This window comes from Varroa jacobsoni, unplaced genomic scaffold, assembly GCF_002532875.2.
Source record: "Varroa jacobsoni isolate VJ856 unplaced genomic scaffold, vjacob_1.0 scaffold_1100, whole genome shotgun sequence".
Classification (NCBI taxonomy): Eukaryota; Metazoa; Arthropoda; class Arachnida; order Mesostigmata; family Varroidae; genus Varroa; species Varroa jacobsoni.
The window spans coordinates 82,083-107,060 of NW_019214002.1; the positions used below are offsets into that span (position 1 = coordinate 82,083).

The following is a 24,978-nucleotide window of genomic DNA, read 5'->3' on the forward strand; positions in this document are numbered from 1 at the left end:
AGGACATTCCACTGTGCTAGCGGGACTAACGTAACCGAGAGAATTTATAGCTGGAGACGATGGACGCAGACCAGACTGAGAGCCCACAACCATAAGGTTACGCTATGGTAATCTCTTGCGACCCTTTTGAGGCGCTTTCGCCCCATCTGTCTGAACTATTCGACTCTCCGCTGTACCCTCACCCTTATCAAATCAGGAGTCTCCAGGGCTACCGCTGATACGATGGATTTCTGTAACAAACGGGCTTTGGACATAACACATGCTGTAATATCAGTCCACAAATAGCTATGCGCTTGGAAGCAACAGTTTCAACAATACGGAGAACTTAGCGAGGATAGGATAGGATAGGATAGGTCTCACCTTTATTGACCTTTGGTACTCAGCTGCTGCTGGAAATTGTACTATACCAAACGCTGTTGCCACTCATACTCTTCATACGAGCTTGGCCCTTGTGCTTCGAATGCTGCGGGCTGATTGAACCCATGTACATATGCTGTATACCAACACACATTTCGAACACAATAGAAGTCGCTTTGGGCGAATAGTCTTTGTATGGTTTATCACTAAATGCCAGTTTCCATAGCTTTCCAAACAAATTTTGCTTGTCAAATTCAATCAATAGCCGACTGGATCTCCCCACGCCGCCTTACCTACCACGGTACACTAGCCCTGGACTGACTGATCCGCTCGCTCCAGGTGGCGATTGTCGAAAACCCAACTACCTTGCTGGGTTAATCTGTCGGCGCGGCGCGGCGCGGCGCGGCGCAGGTTCGCTGCCGCATGGGCATACAGGAGGCGAGAGTCGCACCAGAAAGGGCCCCGGTGACGTCATCGGGGCATGTTGCCCGCCACACGGTTGATGCCATCCAACAACAGCAGCAGAAGTAAGAGCAGCACAACAGTGCCAGCCAAGCGGTGGTCTGCTGTTCTGGTAAATGAGCTCACGGATTATAGAGGACGACTGACCTGCCGCTCCTGCTGCTATCTCTCGATAGGCGAGTACGGAAAACGATGACGGGTGACTCTTTGCGGCGGAGAGCGACTAGGCGCCATCCTCCTGCCCTTTCTGATTGAGTCGGCCTTAGCGAGGGTCGATATAGGGCAGGCAAGAACGCCGCTGCAGCGTTGAGCTCTACGACAGAGCTAGCGGTAGTAGCAGCTGTCACGGAAAGACAGCCATTGGTAGACAGGGGTTGTCAGATAGGGAGCTTTGCTGCTCCTGCTGCTGTTGTTTCTGTTAGCACCTTCCAGGACAAGCAACGCTGGCAATGGTTGTTTTGTAGCGGTAAAAGCTGTCTGTCACTGGCGAGAAGAAACGAGAGGTCCGAGCGATAGCGTTCGGTCTGACCAAATTCTTTCGAAGCAAGACTTAAGGTAGCAAGCTCAAGCCACGAGCTTCTCTGACACGGGATCCGTGACGGTGCTTAATTGCTTGCGTGTTGGTTCCAACGTGAGGTTCATAGCAGGACGCGCGATTTTTTTGCAGGAGCAGGTCTGTCGTTATGTTATGAGTTGTGCGTTGCTAGCGGCGATTCAGTGACGAAATTCGTGTGTGTTTCGAGTCGTTTCAAGTGACTTGACGTATAACGTAGCGACGGCGGAAACAGAGATCGTCTCCTAGCCAAAGGTGGAAAAAGGGACGGACCCAAAGCCTGGAATAATTGTTCAGCAACCGCGATTTATTGCATGTTGCCGCGGTGATTTTAAAGGTCGTTTAGAAAAGAAAAATGCAGGCAAATCGACAAGTTTACCGGACTTGTAGCTTGCTACCGTAGCTTGTTGATAAACGCAGGGATGTTGTCTACTTTAGCAGAGTCTTTACAATTCAACCAACAAAAGGCATAAAGAAGCGTACGGCCCGGAGTGATCATAGTCAATTATTTACGTTACCCAGTGGTGATTTCGACAACAAAACAGCTCTATTAGAAATTATTCTGAGTCTGTAGAGAGCGTTGCTTGCTGCGATTAGTACCACGTGTGAGCATTGATCGTAACTCTACGCTAATGTCATGTGAATGTGTCTTTAGTGAACTGAGTGCTCACTTACTTAGCCCATCGATGTTGACAATGTTGTAATAACAAGCGGCCGAAACTGACAGACAACGAAAACGGCCTATTCCTTCGTACGGGCATAGGACGAGATCGATAGTGTGTCTCTCATTTTCCAGATTATAATATCTGTGCCTTTTGTGGAGCTTGTACTGGTGAGGTATTGTTGTTGTTTGTATTGCTGTTTTCGTGTTGTCTTTGTTGTTATTGATTGTTTGGTTACCTCCACTTTTTGAGTTAGCGACACTCGCTTAAGGGGTGTCTCGATGCGCCCAGCGTACAGCCGCGTCATCGCCGGTGCCACCATCCCGTCGTACTATTCGAACCCCGCAAATTTCCAGGAGACGGAAATCGCTACGGGGAAACCGGCGCAGTCCGCCGCCGCCGCTCTGCGAGCGCCCATCAACGCGCTGGCAACCTTGATTGCCGCCACTTCATCGTCGATCTCGGTTAGACACCGTAACTTGATCATAGTCCATATTTTTAATAGGTGTTATCCAAACAGCTACCTTGGTGTTTGCGAGTTTGAACGGTGCTGCTATCAACGACCTCAACAACCTTCGATAAAGTGTCGGCATCAATACCAACGACACTGTCATCTGGTAACGCGTGCCAGCTCGGTAGTTGACAGCCTGAAGCATTTCAGGCAGCGATACCGAAGCGAAAACTTGTTTTGCTACTACGGTCTTATAAACGATTCGAAGAGGCAGCAGCCGGTATCGGCGGCTTCTGCCGCGATTGGTGTTGACGGATGTGTGACGAACACAAACGGACATTCGCCATTTCGTTTCACGGGGACTTGCAGAAAGCGTGATCACAGTGATCCGACGGTCCGCACAAAGGCTGGCGGCAAAACTCTCTTATCGAGACGGACCTCAAGATGGCTCCCCGTCCGGAACATCCCGAAGGAGCTCCGACGCCAGGTGGGTATTTTGCCGCTGTAGAGCTAGCTAAAACACACGTGTGTGTTTATACATGTGTGAGTGCCCCGGTATCAACGTTAGAGTGTGGGTTGTCTTTATATGCATCGTGTCATGCGTTGCACGATTCCGCAGGTGGCGTGCACGCTAGTAGTAGCTAAGGTGAGGTCATCGTTGGCACGACAACGCACATTGGGTGGCTGAGGAAAATTGGGCCGATGCGCTAGAGATAGGCTCGTTATGGGCATAACTAACTTTGATCACTCGAATTAGTTGTGCTGGTAAATGCGTAATAATGAAGCGAAACAACAAGACGCTCTTAGTAAGAGAAATCGAGTTCGTATTAGACATGATGTAAAAATCTAAAGTCAATATACATAAAAGTTACCGCATGCCCTGGCCGCCTAGCTGATTTGTACGTAAATGTTGTGTGAATACGTTGATGTTGCGCATTTACAAAGTAAATTCGTAGGTCTTTGAGCGGACCTCTGTAAACGATGCCGTAGATCTTACTCTAGATGCTAACGAATCTCCCGAAGGAGGTTAACTGCTCTGGATTAATTTTCAACAATGCTAACTCGAAATGTGTTTTTATTGTGGGCGCGTCACCGTCACCGTCACATGAAAAGATGGCGAAAGTTTGAAGTTTTGGTGCTTTAAAAAACGACAGAGGCGCCAATGCTGTAGTGCCAGTTTAAGGAAGATTTATTTTGCTGTAAAGAACAGATCGCTATTCATAGAAAGCAAAGGGAAACCTGCTTAATCATTGATTCAAGCTGCCAATCCAATAGTTTTGCAATGCCGGCTTTGAGACACTTTGAACTTACCGTGAAGGAAAGCGAATCAAACATCCTTTACAGCGCAGCAAACCTTCCCTATGATGAATTTCCCCTTAAATAGAATACGACCTTTCGACGGTAGAATTTACAGATATTAGGTAAATAAAGCCCACCCAGACGGGACCATCAAATGCCTTATCGGCCCTCGACAATGAACCGGGCCTCCACACAAGCGTGGTTATCTGTCGGCCGTGACCTTAACATCAACCCAGTTAGGCAGAGTCTGGCTTTTTGCCTCCGAGACACCGACCACAAGGTGCAACCGCTTTCACCGAGCTGGCAGATGACCGTAGAGACCAGACAGCTTGGTCTTGTGTCACTCAATAAAAGATTTCACAAGCACTGTTTGAGTCTAGTTATTTAACCCAAACTACTTGGCCAATGGGTAGGACGCTGATACAAGCTGTTGACATAGCTGGTCCAAAGTAAGGCGACGGTGCACTGGTCCGGCAGCGTAGCTAGCTTAGTCAACGGAACGGGTCCGGCATCCAGACTGCCACTACCGCAAGTGTGTTTCGCGCGACATGTACAGTCGGTAAAGGCTGTGTTTCGATTAATCCTTGGTATCGTTCTGCCATTATTGTCTGATAATATAACTGAAGCGGGACAACATATATATGACATTTACTAACCCAAGTCATATATTATAAATATCGATATGTTAATGGAATGTTTCGTGGCTGAAAATAGCAGCTCTCGACCGATTGTCTACTTGATTATTATTATTGGAGTCCCGTGATGCTAAATGTCGCTTTCGCCTAACGGAGTCCGGTTCTGTAGGTTGTGTTTTTTCGTATCTATATAAATGGTTCTTTTGATATTGTTACGTATCAAACACTAGCCTATTTAAGCATCCATATGCAGTGAAAGTGCAGGAGAAAAAAGAATACGTACGCTAATTTAAGACTTCCAAGTTCGTCTAACGAATGTTATTGTTTCCAGAGCTCGATAAATCACACGTTTGGAGTTTCAGAGAGATAGAGGTCGTTGCAGTCTACCTTTCTGGTCATAGCGGCAATATAGAAACGAAATATCTGGGATCGACGCCTCGCCGTCTGAATGCCGCCATGAATGTAAACGCCGATACAGATTTGTAGATTGTCTCTCGGTTCCTCTTTGTCGCAACATAGCCGCCTACCATGCTTGAAAGTAAAGTTGTATCGCTTTATTAGTGGTAGACCGGTGTGAAGTAACTCGAATCGAAACAGAATCATTTGTCTGGACAAAGAGGTTCCACGATGCAATCTCTCCTCCATTCACACCTATGTTCTCCAATTGAATACCGTCGACGGGTTTACTAATATGATCGTACGTGAAACATCCACAAAGGTTGTACTAATTGCTGTTGTCGTTGTTATATCCAACGCCTTAAGGCTATCCATTAATCAAGGTTAGGTCCATTGAGGCGATTCTTTATTTGCGGAAGAACAGACGACGCCCGCGGAGCGGCTGATCCGATAAGACGACATTCAGAAGTGTTGGTGTAGTTCTGGCGACCGCTTCTGATGGGCGCTTTTACGTCCGGTCTGGTTGACGGCTGGACCATATAGACAGAAGCTTTGTTTGCTGTCAGGCCATAATCGACGGCACTTTGCAGTGAATTTCAGCGTTATATTACATCAAGTAATTTTGCTTAGGTCCAAAACGACGGACTAAAGTACCGATCCAGCCAAAAATATGTTTTGATTAGCGTTTGCCTCTGAAAACATGATTCCGTTGTTGTCCACTGCAATACGAATGCGAGTGACTAAGCTAGCGGCTGTTACGGCTATCGGTAGCTGCGAACATTAGAAAATACAGACACAATAAAAACAACAAACAGGAAAGATATGTGTGTGGGTAATCACAATAGTTTTCGTTCGTGGTTCTTCCACTTCGTGTTTTGATTCTGCTTATCATTTGCCGTTGCGTAGTAAGTTGCGTATGATGCGGTTCGAATCGGGAGCAATGTTGCTTCACGCTAACGCATGAAAGGAACTTAAAAAAATTCTAATTTTTTTCATGTAAGCTATTTACTTAATTGAAACGATGCAGTATAATTTGCTACATATGGCTGAGGAAGTCATATGAAATCTATTAATAAGACAACCTGTTTTAAGTTAATCAAATAATAAGCGACCCTTAGTTCCGTACGCGTTCACCTGTATGGCGAGTAACATTTAGATCTTTCATCCTTTTACACACTGATGGCTCCGTGAAGCTGGAAAGTTTTGCACCAATTAACCTCAAATGCCCCCGTTTCGAACACAAGAATCCTTTCTTTTAATTTCGCGCGTTACCACATTTCGCGATAGCTATTTCTTAATGTCAAAAATTACTAGACGTCTTACTAGATGGATTATTTTCATGCAGTTTATCCATGCCATATTGTTCAGATATTTTTGCTTTCATTCACTGATATTACGACAAAAATTTCGCGGACTGGGAGCAAATTTCTATTGTGAACGAGGGCAGGAAAGCTTAACGTAGGGGTTTTGCTGATTTTGTCAGGATAGGGACAGACCACACTAATAAAATTGACCACAGAGCTGATAGCACGCGACAGAAGACCGACGGAAAAATTACCTACCTAAAGTATTGACTCTTAGATGCAAATCGTTGTTGCCCTAAACATTATTAGTTGCAATTGATCTCCTTTACTCTATGAACTACCCTTAGTAAGCTTATGTTCATAACAGGAATCGAAAAATTGAATCATTTGGTCGAAGGAAAAGGTGTCAGCCGAATTTCGAAGTTGATTTGCTACACCCTGTACGGTAGTGGGTCGAGAAGTAGAAGATTAAAACGGTTCTTTCTCGGTAGCTTATCCAGGGCTCAGAAAAAGCTAAACGAGGTATTACTTATGAATTTATTGAACATCTACTGGGCATTACGGGAAAAAATGCATTGAATTGTTCAATTTTTCTCCTTCTACATTCTTGTCTAAAGTTACAACTTTTGTTGCGAGAAGGTTTAATTAGAGAAGTGTTATTTTTTGGGTTCGTCACGCCCATATGACACACCCGAATAAATACTACATGAACTTCTAGATTAATATAGTACTGTATTTTATCTTTGTTGAGGATTCATCCGATATGAAGGATAAAATACCTAAGAGGGCAATAAATCTAATAGAAGATCCACCTTCTTCGTTCTACAGGATAGGCCAATTATTGATGCTGCGTAAGTAGCTAATACTGTCGTAAAGCGCTGCTTCAGACGACACGCTCCCAACGCGAAACGAAGTACGTTCCTAAAACGAACGCGTAACCCGTGATTCGAAAACTTCGCTGGATTAACCTAATGAGCCTGTCAGTTTCTACGCAGCTTTCGTTCTACGTGATTTATTTCATAATAAATCTGTAACAATGTGTAGAACAATAACAAACGCAGCAATGGAATATGCAACGTACTGTCCGATGCAACATCCTAAGAAACACGTCCTGTTTTTATAGTTTGTAGTTAATATATCGATAGCGGTTTGCTTGGGATGCATCGTATTTAAGGTAAACTTAACAAGTTGCTTCAGACTTCGATTACATCGATAAATGAGCGGTGTTTGTCAGCTCAGCCATTGAACCGTGCGATAAAGTTGCGTCCGCACCTGCGACGCGATTGCCGTCGCAAAAGCAAAAAAAGAAACACATAAAAAACACAAGCGATCGTCCTGGATACAGGCTAAACACAGTAGTCATCATGTACGAATTATCATCTGCCAAAACACTGTCCTGCTTACAAATACCACCCCGTATTATCGTGCTCAGGACCGCGTGTTTACCGAGACAAAAGCCAATCTGCGGAAAAATAGGAGCAGCATTATGGCCGATTGGGTCGCCGAACAACGTCGAATTCTCACATCGCATATATCGACATCTTCTTGTTTCAGAATTTGCTGTATCAATTTGTTCGCCATATTGCACTGCAGTTTACGTACGGCACGGTGCATGTAGATCAGGTATATAAAAAGTGACAGATGTCAACCGTAACATCGAATTCGGCCTCGGAAGTAGCGCAGAAAGAGCTTGTTTCTAATGTGACGTGCTATGTTGGAAAATCAGGGGCCCCCTTCCTGAGAGAACTTGGGGGAATTTAAATAGGCATGCAAAAACGTTCATCGGATATGATTGTTTACAGATAGTATTAAAATATAAATCGTTCGAAGAGCAAATATTCCATTTGTCAAATCATTGCGGCACAAACGCGCCTACCACACGATGAAAATAATACTAGATAAATACGTATGACTCGATTCGATAATACCCCCCTGTATCACAAGATCGAAACTTTCAGCCGATCGAAGTAACTAGTTTTTTTGGTTTGAATTCTCACCGTACTCCAATACGGGTGATATTTCAGAGCACAAATATTGTATATCGAATAAGTTTAGGACCTTTCTACATAGCTGCTCCGGGCGGTTGTGCTTCGGGGGTCATTTATTAATGAGTGTCATATTCTGGCTCGACTATCGACTAACACAGGGTCAAATGATGGTAGCTATACACGCGCCACATGAAGTATAGGACACACACGCACAGGACTAATGAATCAAACGATCAGTTTATCCTTGGCTTTTCAATGGCCTAACGCGTCTGCGCCTGGATGTCAGAATAACTGACGCGCAGACAATGCTGAAAGAAAACAGAATAGACCCATTTTCGCGCCTGATCCGCGATAATGCTACTACTGTTGCATGTCGTGGATATCATGTGCATATGGCTGTATGCGTACACTCGACTCTTGCCTTCGTTATGCATTACATGTGAAGTACTAGCAGATCTTTCGTAACATCTAAGTAGCCTCGAGTAGTTGTTGAATCAGTATCACAGTTCCAACACTTCATTGTAGCATAAGCGGAAGAAACAGTAGAGAGCGCAAAGACCACCTTGATGTATATTGAAGTTCGATGTTATACTTCGCTTGCTACGGTTCGTAGGTAAGCGTACGTACAGCAAACGGCACGCTAATGCTCAAATTTTATGTCTTCTAAACACCTTTCTCAGGATAGGCGTGCAATATACTATCGAGTCGTAGCATTGCAAACTTACATCAAGTTAGACAGGTCAACATACCCACCACTATCTTTTTGAAGCCACTTCCCTCCAAAACCCAGTAACAGCTATCAAATACCAGAAGCTATTCCATGTCGTCGACCATATATGTCTTATTTTCATCCCGATGAAGCGCAGATGGCCATAATGTGGTTCTGACCGACCAGTGAAGCTTACCGTTAGCAACCTAATATTAGGCTTATTTTTGATAACAAAACGCTAAAGGTCGCCAATTAGTTCGCGTCGAAGCAACTAAATGCACAGAGCTCACAGCTGCACGATGTTCTGATCAGAATAGATTTTCGCAATTAGTGAACATGGCAATACAGTTAAAACGAACCGCGCACAGCGGGATGCGATATTAGCGGGCCATTGGCCGCTGTTTCTCATCGCGTTTGGCATAGAAGATGGACATTATTGCCCTGTAATCGCTGACGAGCGGTATTTAACTTCAATTGTATCCCTTTGGACTTGCAAGCTTATTTTAGCTGCGTCCTTACTTCGCTTTGCTGATATGCTATTAGTTTCTATCGAATGAAATGCTGATAACGGCGTTCCGCTAACTTCTATAGAAAATGTCAAATATGTATATAATCATCATCTAACGGTCATCTGGTCGATGAACGGTATAGCTAAGTAGCATTAACTATAGGTGTAGGGGTGTTCAGGGTGAATTGTTTAAACTAGGTTAGCAGGTTTCCAGTGAAATGTTAGATCCGCTGATCTTCTAACAACGTTCGTCGGAGCTAGGCGGTTTAGACAGGCAACCCTGTCATATCACTGAACCTAGATTGCCAATCAAGCATTGCTGAAGTGATAATGATTCAGCGAAATGTGCGATTTCGTTCGTTCGTTACTGAATTGGACCTTCTTTTCGAACAGTTCTGCCGAACTGGGTCACACGAACAAAATATAACCTTGACCGCACGCGTCGCTTTACTTGTACCAACTCGAAAGCTATACGCGTTTTTCCGGCCGATGCAATCATATTGACACGAATGGCATCTGGTTGTGTTATATCGACATCGATCACTCCTGGTCATTTTTTCGCTAAAGAGTCTTAGCGTAATAATGGATCTGCCAGAAAAGTAATGAAACCAAACGTCGGTGGCGCCATGGAATTCTCCCTGACATAACAATGACAGCATAACTACAAGAGTAAACAAATATAGCTCTTGCAAAGTGTATAAATGTATGTAATTTCTGTTACTAGCAAAGCTTCTGTGACTTGTGGCCGAATTTTCCTATCATCAATTCTAAAATCATTTGACAACAGTTAATCACGGTTGGCTTATTTAAATGAAATAGGAAATAGTTGTACTTTAACTTACAGTGGGTGCTTTTAAGTAGATCCGTAGGCGCGTTAAGTAAGTATGAGGTGCTATTAAACTTTCTTTTTCCAAAAGCAGATTGGATATCATTGGCCATCAGATACCGTTGTTGTTGTTGTGCGCAGAAGGGCGGATATGAATTTTGGCTATTATCAACCAGCTCTGTCCGTTCGAGTTTGGAAATCCTGAATTCGTAGGGTTGATCAGATGTTGTTTACTAAATTTAAGGGCGCGCCACTTACTGAATCCGGTTGCCGATAAATGCAGAGCCCATTCTCAATTCTTATAGAGAACATTTCTCAGTTACTATAGAAATATTGACGCCAATTTCTGCCATAGGGACCACCGCTGAGCATTTGACGAGATCCAAATGAACTTATGTGTAAAATCGAATTCTACGTAGAAGTACGCATGCCCTGCAGGCAGAGTCGTGAAGTGATTTGCTCACCGAGCAAGCTTCAAGCCTGAAATAAATCGCACCCAAATCTATTCTGCCGCCCATCTGTTTACATACTACTAGCCAACGACGCAGAACTGAGCGAAGGGTTTTCAGTAATGCTGCTACAAAACGCATCTGCGTAGGGACTGTAGGGCGCCACAGTTAAACTGGTAAGCGCAGCTGCGTTAAAACACTACCTAAAACTAAATAGATTGTTATGGTTCCGGTGGGCATCATACGCACTGAGGTATGCAGAGTCCGAGTGCTTTATCAATCACAGAGTGTAATTGTAAAATATGACGATTTTCCAAATTATTCTGACAGAAATACTAGACGTCAGCGTCTGCTCTTCATCTACTAGAGCTCTTATACAAAAATGAGCAGATGTGTACACATACGCGTGTTTGTGTGCGTGTGCGAGTATCGCTAACTGGAATTAGCGAACAGAAGGCAATTTTTTTCCGTTTGGTTTAGACACAGTTTCATAGCATTGTTTTATCAGAAACTGCTTTTGTAGGTCAAGCCTAGAGCCTGCGCCTTAAATGCGTTGCAAGCACGTGAAGATCGGACGCATATAGCTCTGATAGACTGGTCGGTGGCCATCGCGCCAGCTACAGGGAACAACCATAAGCCACGTACTTTGTGAATAAGACAGGTCTCAAAGAAGACACAGGTAATTTAGTATATAGGCGGGGAAAAAGCACCTGGAAAATAGTCTATGAGGTAAAATTGGAATCTTTAGGACTTTCTATGGACGTAGTAATTGGGAGAATCATTGTAGATATATTAGTGCAAACATTAAAACCTATGAGAGCCTAGTAGAAACTATCCCTGGTAAAACTGGCTACCCAGATTACTAGCATCAAGGCTATATTCTTTGGTAGATTTTTTATACAGTGTCTAGGAGGTAGCTTGAAAACTATTCGTTAAGAGGCCAAATTCTGTAATTATAAATTGATCAAGGGAAAATTCATTAACAAGGTTCTATCGCGTTAGATTGATGCCCACGGTATACTCATGTCGAGAAAATGCTGTAAAAGTGGATAAATTACACAGTATAAATTAGCATATAATAGACGGCATTGATCAGGGTTGTTGATATTAGGCATAGTTGAATTACGAAGAAAAGGCATGGTGTCAGTTCTTCATAATTGTCTACGCCATTTCTACCCTGTTAATAAACTCAAAACAGGCCTACAGGTTTGAATTTTGAACGTACCTTGGAACATGAAGTGTTTCGCAGGCGTGACTACTTCATTTTAGACAAACTTGGAGACAAAAGCGCCCGGGAACTACGAAATAAAATGTTTTACGACACAATCAATAGTATGTCAAGGTGGTCTTAGAGCAGGATAGCCTTTAGCTGCCGCGGGTTTACCTTAACAAGAATAGGCAAAAGGTACATCAGGTCGACGAGAGACCGCGTAAAATACAATTTACGCAAGTCAACATTTAGTAACCATGCAGACATACTCACTAACTAGGTGTCCAAGGTAAACTCATGTATATCGTAGAAACGAACTGAGGGATTCTCGCTTGTAGCTTGATATATTAGTAAATTTCGTAGAGTAGGCACGAAGTAGGTCTAGCGGAAGCGGTTTTTTTAAATTTGTGAAAAAATAAAGCTGGATTCTGTTAATAAATAAACGTTAGCATTGCTGTGTTATACATTGCTAGTGAAATCTGATTGCATTTACGTTGATTGGTAAAGAAACCTTCAGTACGATATACAAATCTTGAATCAATCGCGGTATTCGCTACTGCATGTAAATGGACACGGAGAACTCCGAAATTAGGCAATTTTCCAAAATTTCAGGTCCTTCGCATATAACTTCCCTCACGTGATATCTCAAGTCTCAATGGATAGCTTTAAAGGGTAGATTACTCGAAACACGCCTTTGCCAAATATAGCGTCATACACGATTCTTCGGAATGAGATGTTTTATAGTAATGAGCAGATTATCGATTGATCTAGACATTATCATTTCGAAATGTATGGTTGCCCATCTGTCATGCCTCAAATCCATGCTTTGCACCAACTCGGGCCAACCTCTTTACTTTTTGAAGCGAGATAAACCCTTCATAAACTTAACAGCTTCGGTTGAACCCTTTCAGCAAAAAAAGAAGTAATGGGATGTACCATTTCGCTTTATCTCTCCAAAAACTGATACGAGACCTATTGACAGAGTCATTATATTCACTTAAACTTTTCAGATATTGTTCTCCAAGGACATTGGCGACATAGCTTACGCCAAAACCGACTTAACGACATACATGAATTATAATCTGATTAAGTAGACTAGATGATTCAAAGCAGACTCGAAGCGATCTTCTCGCCATTATAGACGTAACACAGCCAACCAGATCGTCTGATATAGTTCATGCTGTACTTGGGGGGGGGGGGGGGTCCGAATGTTATCATGTCGCAAATGCGGGTCTACATTTGACGAGCCCACACTTTCAGATCCCCACAGGCGGAGAGGAAATTAGATTATTTCTAGTGACGGTAGAAGTAATTGTAGCAGTGGCGTCTGAACGTGGTCAGGTTTACGTGTCGATTCGGCTTAACAATCCCAATATTTTTGACTGCACAATGACGTTTAACTAGTCATTATTCTGGATCGTCCACTACGCACATACCATGTCTGGGGCTCTAAAAATAGGGCACGAGAGAATTTATCGATGACTCGAGATTCTTCAAAATGTTATAGCTGATAGCGAATCTAACTATGTGTTTTGGCGTTGACATCTATGCCGTAACGCTAGTACTACTGCACAAACTAAGCGATTGGGATGTATTTTTATGCAAGCCCTCTAGACTTGTGTACATAATCTATTAATGTTGTTTAAAATCACTATATATTGTTAACGAATGGGCCGCATCATTGTAGTTTACATCATAACATTGGTAGCTAATGTTTGCGGTAGGTCTGTACGTGCGTATCGCGTTAACTCAACGTTAAGGCATCCGCTGTATTCAAGCGAAACAGACGGCTCTCTTTTGTAACGCAGGAAACACGAAGCGAGGAGGATACTGATATCCTTAATCCATAAAAAGCTTTTCCGATGTAATTTTTTCCAGCCGCATAAAAATCCTTTGAATTTAGCATATCCTTACTTCGATTAGTTCGCTTTCATTGACCTTTTCATCATGGTGCTATTTTCTAAAACATATGCGTTGTAAAAATTTAGGCGACGACTCTAAAAATGGGAGCTGAAGAATAAGGCTATTCCGGGCCTGTCCTTGCCTATGCGCGTCCAAATATGTGGGTCAATTTATGACCCAAAATTATTATGAGCAATTGCGAAGTTAGCAATCTTTTAATAAGTTCTTAGTGGGTTGTTATCTAATTGGGTTGCCCAGATAATTTTTTTCAGCTCAACTGTTAGAAACGACTTTATCGCAAGCTAGGCAAGACTTTTAGTTAATACTAATTTTCGAATACTTTCACTAAATATATTCACTTTTTCAGCTTTCAAGTATCTCGGCCAACTTACAAGATTCTTCCTCGTTATTTACTATCTACGCATGAAGACTGCAAAATGTGAACTTCCATTCGCTAGTTACGCAGACGAAACATTCTATCTGACACATGCGAGAACAAGTAGTCGGATAGCAGGATCTCTAAGTTCCTAGCTAGCAAAATTTTGATCTTGAACTTTCGTTCTAGATCAAGACATTGTTATTCTTGCCTTGAACTTGACTTGTGCAGAAGGACACTATAAGGCCAAATTTTGTGCTCCGGTAGATTTACCATTAACCTGCTGAAGCTAACTTTACCTCATGATGCTACTCCATTACGAGACATTCGTCCTGGTAGCTAAATGTTATCACAAGGCTATGAGTTTTCAATCACTTGCTCTCTCGGCCTATTTCAACGTACTTTGAAAATCACTAGGGAGTCATCCGCGACCCGCACAAGAGAAAAGAAATAGGACATATAAAGAGAAATAAGTTGGATGTAATCATCTTTCCATATAAAAGTGCTTATGTTCTGCTGTTTTTAGTCTTAAGCATACCAATTCTGTATCAGTTATGTTGGAAAATCTTTTACCTGTTGTTGTCAATACAAATTATTTAAGTAGTTTAAATGTTAATATGACAGATTTGAAATTCTATCTAAATACGATCCGCCTGATAGATCTAATTGGGGGGTGTGCTCTGGCCAATAGCTTTGTTAATAGTACATAGAAATATTATAACGAATTATTATATAAGAATTACATTGTATTATATTATATATATAATATTATATAAGAAAGAAATATAGCAGTCCGTTCGTTACGATGCGAACAGTTATCTGTCCAGGCCAATAGTTACACTGATTTGCGTGAAGTTATTTGAAAATAATCATCATCATCTAGCAATGATCGGATGTCCAACTGTTTTGCCTTCAACAAAGTAGCTGCAATAAAACGAAATATTACGAAATAAAAATAAACGAAGGCACTATTCGGCATCATTATATATATATATATCTCAAAAGATATTTCATTCATCCGCACAGATTGAGCCCGCTAATTTATCTTCATCAATTCATAAGAACATGTACAGCTTGGTGCAGCATTAATCGTTCTCCTAAACAACAACAACAGATGGTGATTAGTATGAATTTCGAATATGACTTTGCCTTACTCGGACGCCAGCTTCTATTTACGATGCTCTTTTTCGGTCTAGTCTTTTTTTCGCTTGCTACTTTTTACGCTATTTTGGCGCTCAATTTGGTCCTTCAACTTGGTAGCACATTATGCAGTCGAACAAATGGCCCGCCCGTTCTTACGGTGTCTATCGGCGATCAGGGTGGGCGCTATATCACCGTAAAGATAACGTAACGTGTAATAAATTAAAATTATATATGACATTATATTTGCTCTCGGAAGTGAGACCCAATAAAAAAACTGGCTGTTCATATAATTGTGTCTTAGATGAAGTAGATTATTACGTCCGAATCAGCACTTCCCAATGATTTAAGGAAGCATGGCTCTATCTGGGCGATTTAGACATTCGAGAATAACGTAAACGATGTGAAACCTTCTACTCGGGTATTTTAGTTAACCTTAAGATTAATCTATTTTGACCACAGGTAACGTTGCTACAATAAGTAAATTCGACAAAACGAATGAAGAGAAATGTCGAGCTTGCTTTACCAATCAAAAAACATTTGTCGACCACGAAAAATTCGCGTCATTAGATTCTTTCTAATGGGATTAGTTGCAATCAGCAAATTTTTCTCACAACTATATCGGATCTACGTGAATTATATGCTTCCTCGTTTATCCCGTTTGAGCATACATACAGTTATTTACAATATGTAATACTGGGCAATTAAGGTTAATTTGTGTCGCCGTATCCAGAGGTCCGTATGTCATCTGTGACCTTGTATCTGGTTTTGTTCTGGCAAACGAATGTCTCGTCACCACCAGTACGAAGCTTAGTATTACATCAAATTAGAGTATCGGGGAAAGAGCCCGATTCATTCTAACCATGTCAGCGGTCCAGCTCTAATTAGCCTTTTTGAACAACGCAATTCCCGAACATCCATATACTCGTGCAACAATACAAATACCATGCGGGCCAAAAATATCGGAGTAGCTCGACAAAAAAACAACGTTGATAGTAGGGAACTCTTCATTTCGTACCTGTTAAAGTAGAAGGAGATACGTAAATTACTGCAATAAATAGGGATTCGACTGTGTAACGACGTTCGGAGCATTTCCTTAACCTATCCAAAGTCTTTTGGTCCATTCTCTATATAAATGTTATATAGTTTAGTGTAAGCATAAGCAATGCATACTTGAATTAGCTCTAAATTAGTTTTTTTTCTTCGAACGCCGGCCTGACATATGATAATTTTCACCATTCGATATTCTAGAGCAGCGGCGTCGAGTTCTTTGGCTTCTGCTGGCATTATTTCTAAAATTGGATTATGTGTCATCTCTTAGAAAATTTTATCCGAAAGGCTGTTAAAGTTCAAAGGCAACCAGGACGATCCACTTCAATCGAGTTCAGCCGAGTGGCCCGTGAGTAGACACGAGTCAAAAATATCAATCTACCTTCGACATAGTGACAGTATGCGTATACAAATAAAAGGGTATCACAACAAACGGTAAATTATATTGCTGTCAACTTGACTTGGGGCTTGTTAATACTACGTCGCTATATGTAGAGCACGCGTTTAGAAAAAAGATAAATAGGTGTATAATGGGAACCATGCACCATCTGTTGCCTAAAGGAATGTGCAACAAACACACCTTTTTTATAACGAAAAGTTTATTCTTGATGCTATACGATACGAATGTGCAGATTGATGATACATTTGATAGGACATGCATGCTTCTCGATAATGACGCCAGTAACGTAGGTACACCAAGTGTTCGGGAAAGTATGGCTCAAAATGAGAGACGATGGGGTTGGCTACCCGTCTTTTTTCTAGTCCCACTTCGCCTTCTCGTCTAAAAAGGTTTCATTTATAATTAGTTATTAGAGAATTGATGCCCGTCTTCTAACTGACCGGCGTATTCACTTTTTATGTCCTTCGCAGTTCGCACCCCGATCGAAATTGGCGATGAGGAGGCTAAAAAGCCTTCAGAAGACTACACGGCAGGGAAAGTCGATACCTTCCCCAACGGTGAAGCTGCAATGCCTCCGGTGGGGCAAACAGGACCTGCTAGCGTGACAGAACCACCTGATGGCCGTGAGAATGCGCCTTTGAAGCCACAGCTCTCCGCGAAATTAGCGCGGAGCGTCAGCAATCGTACGACTAGACCCCAACGCTGCAATCGGGTAAATTATTAGCGTTAACAGGATAGAGTGTAAGTAATACCCATAACTGAAAACTGAGCCAGGATTCAAGCAGCTAAGCTTATGCTGCTTGGTATGGTCTTAGATCTTGTTTAACTTGCACTTACAAGTAGGCATGATGTAACGTGTTCTTTTACTGGTCTTTGACATATGATTGGTAAGCGGCCAATGACCAAAGATCCTTAAGAAGGTGCCCTGGTGCATTTCGGATCTGAGGTCTAGATATCCTGACGGTGCTGGTACTACGTCGGTGGCAACTAATACAACATAAAATTGTATTGTCATCCTTCGTTGTCCTTATGTCCTCGATCCTCTCTACGCCCTGTTTGGATATACATATATATATATATATATATATATATATATAAGGGAGACGACTGAGAGAGAGAAAGCCAGGCATATAACAGAATCACGTTAATATTACCACCTAAACAATATAAAACACGCTGCTCTGGTAGATCACGCAATTAATTGCTATGTCATCATGTAACGTACATGAACTCATTAAACTTATATCAGCCCTTGGAATCAATGTCATCACATAGCTGATACATACTGTTCACACCAGAAGCACTAGTATCTGTGAGATGCATAGCAAAAGCTGAGTGTGAAGTCCTTCTTTAGCGACAACAGTATACTGTCATTGATGACACGTGCTATTTCAGAAGTGGACTAGCTAACTCTGCTGTAGCTACGGATGTCTACAGACACAGAGGATAAGGGCGGTACAGGTAATAGTTGAGTTGCCACGGACGGAATAACCCCGCCGACGATCGGATGGTAGCCATCGCATGTGACCTTAACTACGTAAGATTTGAGAAATCTCCTCTGAGAAGTTTCCACCCGCCAAGATGGTAATGCAGTCGACAGTTTGCTGGTCACCACCATTAGCTCCTATTAGCAACAGCAGGGCAGTATAGTATGAATCCGTGTGTGAATCTGTGGATCTGAAACTGATTGTGGTATACCTAGTGCATAATCTGTGCCGACAGTATGGCGTCGGCGGAAGAGCTCAAACGGTCGCAGAGTTCGGATGGAAAAACTCTGACACAGCCAATGGTATACTTATTGATCCTGGCATTACTGATGAAGCAAATGTTTTTGTTCTAATAACGCGAAACGGAGCGAATAGCTGCTTAAAGTTAACGATTCTACTGAACAGAGAGTGGGAGTGTTAATTGTACGGGTAATGGCGGGCAAACGGAGATATTAAGCAAATATAGATAGGTGGATAATATTCTACCAGCGACTCCACTGTTCATTGGTTATTTGCGTGGAAAAACTAACGTGGTGACGTATTCAAGGTCCTGTATATCAAAAAAGTTTTGCTGTAGATATTATGGCTCAGGCAGTTGCTTTGCGTAAAGCGGCAGGTGTTCGTATTGTGATTCGTCTGCCGCTGAGAGTAGGACTTCCGTCAAAGAAGATTCGATGGAGCCTTTTAGCGTCTTGAACCTTCACTATTGAAGCCTTGCATAGTTTTTTTGACTTTAGGCTAAGCAAGGGGTAAAGCCCGTTGCACCACCCAATAAAAGATACCTAAGAAAATCTTGTGTCATGTAGTCTATTTACTGATCATCAAAGTGGGTGGCATAGAATCAAGGTACGCCTGTACGATCGCACTCGTATAATGCGAATGCACCGCTGTAAAGTAGATCGTCTCTTATGCTACAAGTAACTATTACCATTAGTAACATGTTTGTGTTAGCTCGAGCAGACAGTGTATGAAAAGCAGATGTCTGTTTGGCATTTAAAAATATGTGCTATGATGTACATATCCTCATGAGGTTCGGCATGCTGGCTACGTTGCCTTGAACCCCTCTACGGCACCAGGCCAAGAAACCATACTACAAACGAGTCGCTAAAAGGATAATAAGTATTGAAACTAATTAAAAAATTAAAATTTCAATAACATGCACTGAATGGCCAGTTTGATCGAATCAATGTGAAAGGCTTCAATTTGATAACTTGTGTGTACTAAATTATATGTTAGTGATCATTTTTACAAATAACTTATGTACCGCTGTAAACGTATAGCAGTCAACTGCAATACTTAGTAGCAAGTCGTGTTAGGGCTATTAACGGTCAGAGAAGTAAGTGTCTGAAGTAAAACTTGACGGGGATTTCTGATATGTTGGTTTACACTGATTTACTTAAACGAGTAAATCTTACCTGTCCACAGACATCCGAAAAACAAACAGTATTATAGCAACTGCTATCAGATCGCATCACTCAGAAGTTACCGTTTAAAGTCTGCTACTATTGGTAACTCAAAAAATACGTCTTTTTTTTTCTCGGTTTAAGCCTCAAAGCGAGCCTGTGCGACAGAGAGTGTTTTCCACTAGTTTTTCAATTACTTGGTTTAGAGTTATTAAGTGGCGGCCACGCGAGCTTTTCCGATCCCCAGGCCTACCGTGACCTTGAGGCTGAAATGCACGATCTTATTTGACTTGATATTTATCGGGATTTTACTTATGCTTTTCAGTAACCACTATTACCTCATTGGACTTACAAGATGTCAATGGTCCGGTATGCAATAGAATCTTTTCGATAAGTTTCTTCTATAATATAAAATGGAGATGACTGACTGAAATCATTACTGCCTCACGCTGTTTGCCCAACAATAAAAGGAGGACAAGAAACCTGCAGTTGCCATGTATAGCCTTTCTGCTGTCCTTTCGTTTGTAAAGTATCATCTCTCACCATTGGTACGGGCAGGTGCATAGCTATTCCATAACACATTTGCCATATTGTATTCATCTGCAGTTCTAGAGTGACGTAACACTCTAGTGCTAAGCGGGACTTGAACGTAATAGCTATTTAGAGAGGGGGTGAGAGGGAGAACGAAAGGACGGGAGAAGGGTGCCGAAAAAGGAAAGAGACAAAGAGGATATAGGTTACGACAGACAGAATAATAGACGGAGAGGAGAGAGGGAAAGTTCTGTATATATTTTCTATTTGTCAAAGAGACACGTTTATTCCTTTGTATATCGACATGCTCAAAACACAGATTTCATAAACGAATTTCTTGAAATGTAATATTGCTTGTATTTTGTTTAGCATTTAACATGACTGATACACAAACAATGTCAACTTTCAGTTGTGTAATTAAACGTTTCAATGTCGTCAGCGCAAAAAATACGTTTGCCTACGCACAAGTGGAAATTCGTTTTTAGAAAATCGCTTCCTTTTCGCTAGCGCGCCATATGTTCCAAAGTGGTGCTTATGAATCCTACTGCGTTAAAGAAAACCATCGAGCTCATAATTACGGTTTCCTTTTTTCGAAGACTAGAAAAATTGCTCAGCAACAGTCACGTCATGCATCATTCTAGTTATTTGAAAATTTTACAGTGGTTAGCAGTGGTTTACATTTGGCGAACTGTTGGGCACTTTGAAAGCTTTGTAAAAATGGACTTTTGTGGAGACAAAACCCAAAAACAAGCTTGCATTCCGCTTCGAGACTAGAACGTTCCAGCTCAGTCAATAACTATGCAAATTTGCCTTTTACAATAGAACGCAATCTTATTTCTCCCTGTAATAGCTCGCTATCGGTCTCACCGACAGAGGTTCAGAGACTATTATCATAGGAAATTTCACAAAGGTCGACTTCAAAAACAGGCATTAGTAATCGTTGCTAAATTGATATCATACACATCTAACATTGATAAAATTATAACGCGGCAACCAATGTTCGCTTCCGTTAAACAAGCCATTAAGCACTATCTGAGGTGAAACGAGTATATCAAAGACCCATTCAAGTACAACGTACAGCGTATCCATTAGAAACACCTAAGAACATGCCCGGCCATTTTTCAACGGGGTAGCCGTATTAATATTTTTACTCCTAGTGGTCGTTGTTTTACTTGGGCTTATTTCGAACTCGTCTGCTTTGACCAATTCTTGTGTTTATATTTTTGTCAGAAGGCGCTAGCATAGCAAAGACACGCGCTAGTGTTCTCGAATATATTCCATATATTTTCTAGAGCTGCTGTCATTTTGAACAACTATGTTCAAAATGGGTTTTGAAAGCAAGCGACCTTCTTGTCTGATAACGATGCATCATAATTCGAACATTAATTTTTTTCCGTAATAATCGATAGGTACTTCCTGTTCTATAGAATGAGATCGCTAGATAAATCCGAAATTAGCGTTGCAGTTCTAGTTAGTCTCATTTTAAACTTACTGATTGAGAAAAAAAGGTTTAGGTTCCCTGTTGGCACATTTCTACAAATATACGTCTAAACTATAAATATACATGTGTTTTAAAATAGGAAAAATGCATGAGCTAGGCCTGTTCAAACTGTCGGTCACCTATAGAGCCTATGCAGACAATTATTCTTTTTTTTTACGTACAAAGTTTTGCGGAGCGATTTGCTTCGTTTACAGTAGCGAAACTCCAGTTATTTGACCATATGTACGTCACGTAAAAAGCCAATATACTGTTGCCTTATATAATATTATATACATAATATTATATATATATATATATAGTGTCATTGAATTGCCGAACGAGCTAAGTGTTTGCGTTGGACCAACACAAACATAATGATAACGTAATTTATACGCTCAATAGATGGTAGATTGTCTTAAATAACTGTAAAGTCTCTTCGTAACGATGTACGCATAAGCGCCGATCTTCATTAGAACTACTGTAATCAAGATCACAAATCAAGGGCACTTTTACCGTATACAAAAGCAATTATTACGTGCTGGGCTAGCATAGTTTCCTTATAATTTTAAGCAAATGACACAAAATATTGAATACACTATACGTGTTACCTCAGGCATCCCTGCTGCTGTGGTCACAAACCTCCCAGGAACGTATAAATATAATCACCGGAGATAATGACATGTTCGTTACATTATGTGAGAGCGATGGAGTATATTTGAGGCCTCAAATAATTTCATTAGGTTTCGTATATGTTAGGACATTTTTTTAAAGTAACAAGCATTGTTTGAAAAGTGTATATTCTATTACTTAATGGTTTAATGGTTGGCATCATGTTGATCACAATGGGAAAAGCGAGGATTAAGATAATTTATAAAATGACGCGGATAAATATCATCTGTCCTGGGCGCTCAGTCACACTCATTGGCCCTATAGAACCCCTCGCTCTAAAATGGCGGGATTTTTAAAAATCTGTTGGTCCGGTCTGCAATTCGTGTCCAACGAACTTGGACAGCATTACAACATAATTCGCATAAATAAAAGGGTCCAATTCAAAACAAAAACCTATTATATTGAAGAATAGAACATGCCCAAAAGTTTGTGGATAGAAGGTTAGTAAAAGCTTCTTCAAAGGTTTATTCCATTATCTCTGCGTATGTTTATCAATCGAAGACTGTTCTCTTTCGAGGCAAGACCGCCTGTCAGGATGCGGTTATCCAGCTCGCTATGAAGTGATGCGGAAAAGTAAATTCTATTCCAGTTTTTCCACTCCATGCGAAGGCTTCGTCGTGTCTTACCTAAAAAATGCTTCGATAAACAACTAATAATAATAATATGTCTTTTTATATCTGTTCCCTGACACATCAGTGATAAACTGGCATCTTTTTACCGTTTACCACAGCGCAGTCTAATGCTTGCATCCAAAAGACTAAAAAACGAGTGCTTCCCATGTAGAATGTCATAAGCGTTAAGCACGAGCTTAATGAAACAGTAATTACGTTGTGCTAGCTTCTCTAGCGTATCCGGAAACGCTGACACTGCTAACATGTCTGTTGAAGGCATGGACATGTCCAGCTAAAAGAGGCCATGTAAAACAATGGAAACAACAGGATCATTGTACTTTTGCTATGTTGATCCCTGAATCATTAAAAGATGATTTGGTCAAGATCTGGTTTCCTAGAATTGACTACTTTCTGTAGCTCATAGGCATATTAACACTATTCGGTAAGCGACTTCCGGCTTCACTGGGTGCAACACGAAAGGCACCATCTTTATGATATGCGTATTCCTTACTACTCATAAGAACTATTAATGCTGGAAGCCAAAATTTTGCCCCGGCAATGGCCATTACGTTTCAAAAGGTTGCCGAAACAGTTTGTTCGATTGAGACAATCGTTGGGAATTGAAAAATTGAAAAAAACTGGACTTATTTATAGACTGTCGCTCGATTTTGGCTTTGGGCCTTGTCCATTTCAGGTTTAGTTGATTACCAGAAAACTTCAGTCATTGTTAGGTTCCGAAATTCGTTATATATGTTTTACTTATGAAAGAAAAAGGCTTATCGAATCGCTCAAGCTAAGGGATGCGTTTGAAATTTGTGCGCTTGTACCCTCCAAGCGAATGCGTCGTTATACAATATTGGTAAGCATAAAAATCAAATGCCTTTCTGGTAGTAGAGGCGTGCTATATTAACCCTAGTAAAAACACGTAGACAAGCAATACAATAGAATTCATTTTACCCGGCTGGCCTAATAAAGCCAGTAGAACTAATAGTAGTATTTCTAACCTTCCAGAATTTCGAATACAGCCGCTGTTAAAACGACACAGTTTCTGGTTCGAGGCGAAAAGTTCCTTTTAATTGTTTACTCTGATAGGATGTGGCCAAATAGCAGCCAGGGGACGTCCATATGTCGCAAGAGAAAGGATGAAATAGGAGCGGCAGAAAAGGTCACTGAAAGGAGAGAGAAAAGGACACGGAGAGAAAAAGATGGGACGAGAAGAAGCATATAGATGGAAAAAAAGAGAGAGAGAGAGAATTCGAGATAAATAGAAGTAAAAGGGAGAGGGAAAGAACAGAAAGATGGTACCTTGGCAGCCTCGTAAATTCGGATGAATACTTGGCATAAGTCAATCTGGACTGGGTCACAGATGCATGGATTTCAGATGCAATCACTAGATTTTATTATGCATCTGAGAATTAGTTTTAAGAATGAGTCATTTGTAGCCGGGTCGTGGCTCCCGCTCTGTAGCCAATCGAGAGAACTCCTGGGGACTCTTCGTTACACTGAATGGCCCAGGTGATGGCGACGTGTCCCTTAGATCGTATCTAGATGGCCTGCTGTTTCAACATACAATCAGGTCCTTGAGGAAATTGTTTATTTTTTCAAGTGTGTTGAGCAATCATATATTAGTTATTTATACAGATTTTTTTTATATAGATTGACATCTACTCCTCCAAACCCAGTCACTTATGCCGAGCATCCAGGTCAAAAGTGCTAACTTGTTGATATCATACTAATCAATGGAATGGAAGTGTTAATGTCATTCTAAGCGGACGTGTGGTCTCGTTAGCTGTGAATGCCCTTTTAACGTAATGTTTGCCTTTTGATTTTCTCTGTCATAGCTTCCACCTCCAGATGGTGGTTGGGGTTGGATGGTGCTTCTGGGAGTAGTAATCGGCAATATCCTCATCATTGGACACGCAAAAACATTTGGAGTTTACATTAGTACGTTCATCGAACGTTTCAACGAAAAGCCATCGACAGTGGCGTGGATTCAGTCCATACAATTCTCCTTTTTCCTGGGTTTTGGTAAGTAATTAAATGGGACTTTCCTCAGAAGCCAACCGAGCAGTATATATAAAACGGATTGTCTATTTTATACTTAAATGAAACGTCGTAAG

General features: G+C 41.4%; 1 protein-coding gene across 1 annotated transcript in view; it reads left to right on the forward strand.

The window, feature by feature from the left end:
• The first annotated feature begins 1,034 nt into the window (after positions 1–1,034).
• Positions 1,035–24,978, forward strand: part of LOC111266583 (uncharacterized) — a 32,751-nt gene continuing 8,807 nt past the window's right edge. The window contains exons 1-3 of the mRNA XM_022844176.2: positions 1,035–2,972; positions 17,148–17,389; positions 24,700–24,886. Coding sequence (XP_022699911.1) covers positions 2,930–2,972; positions 17,148–17,389; positions 24,700–24,886 — 472 coding nt within the window. The 5' untranslated portion in view covers positions 1,035–2,929. The remainder of the gene's footprint in view (positions 2,973–17,147; positions 17,390–24,699; positions 24,887–24,978) is intronic.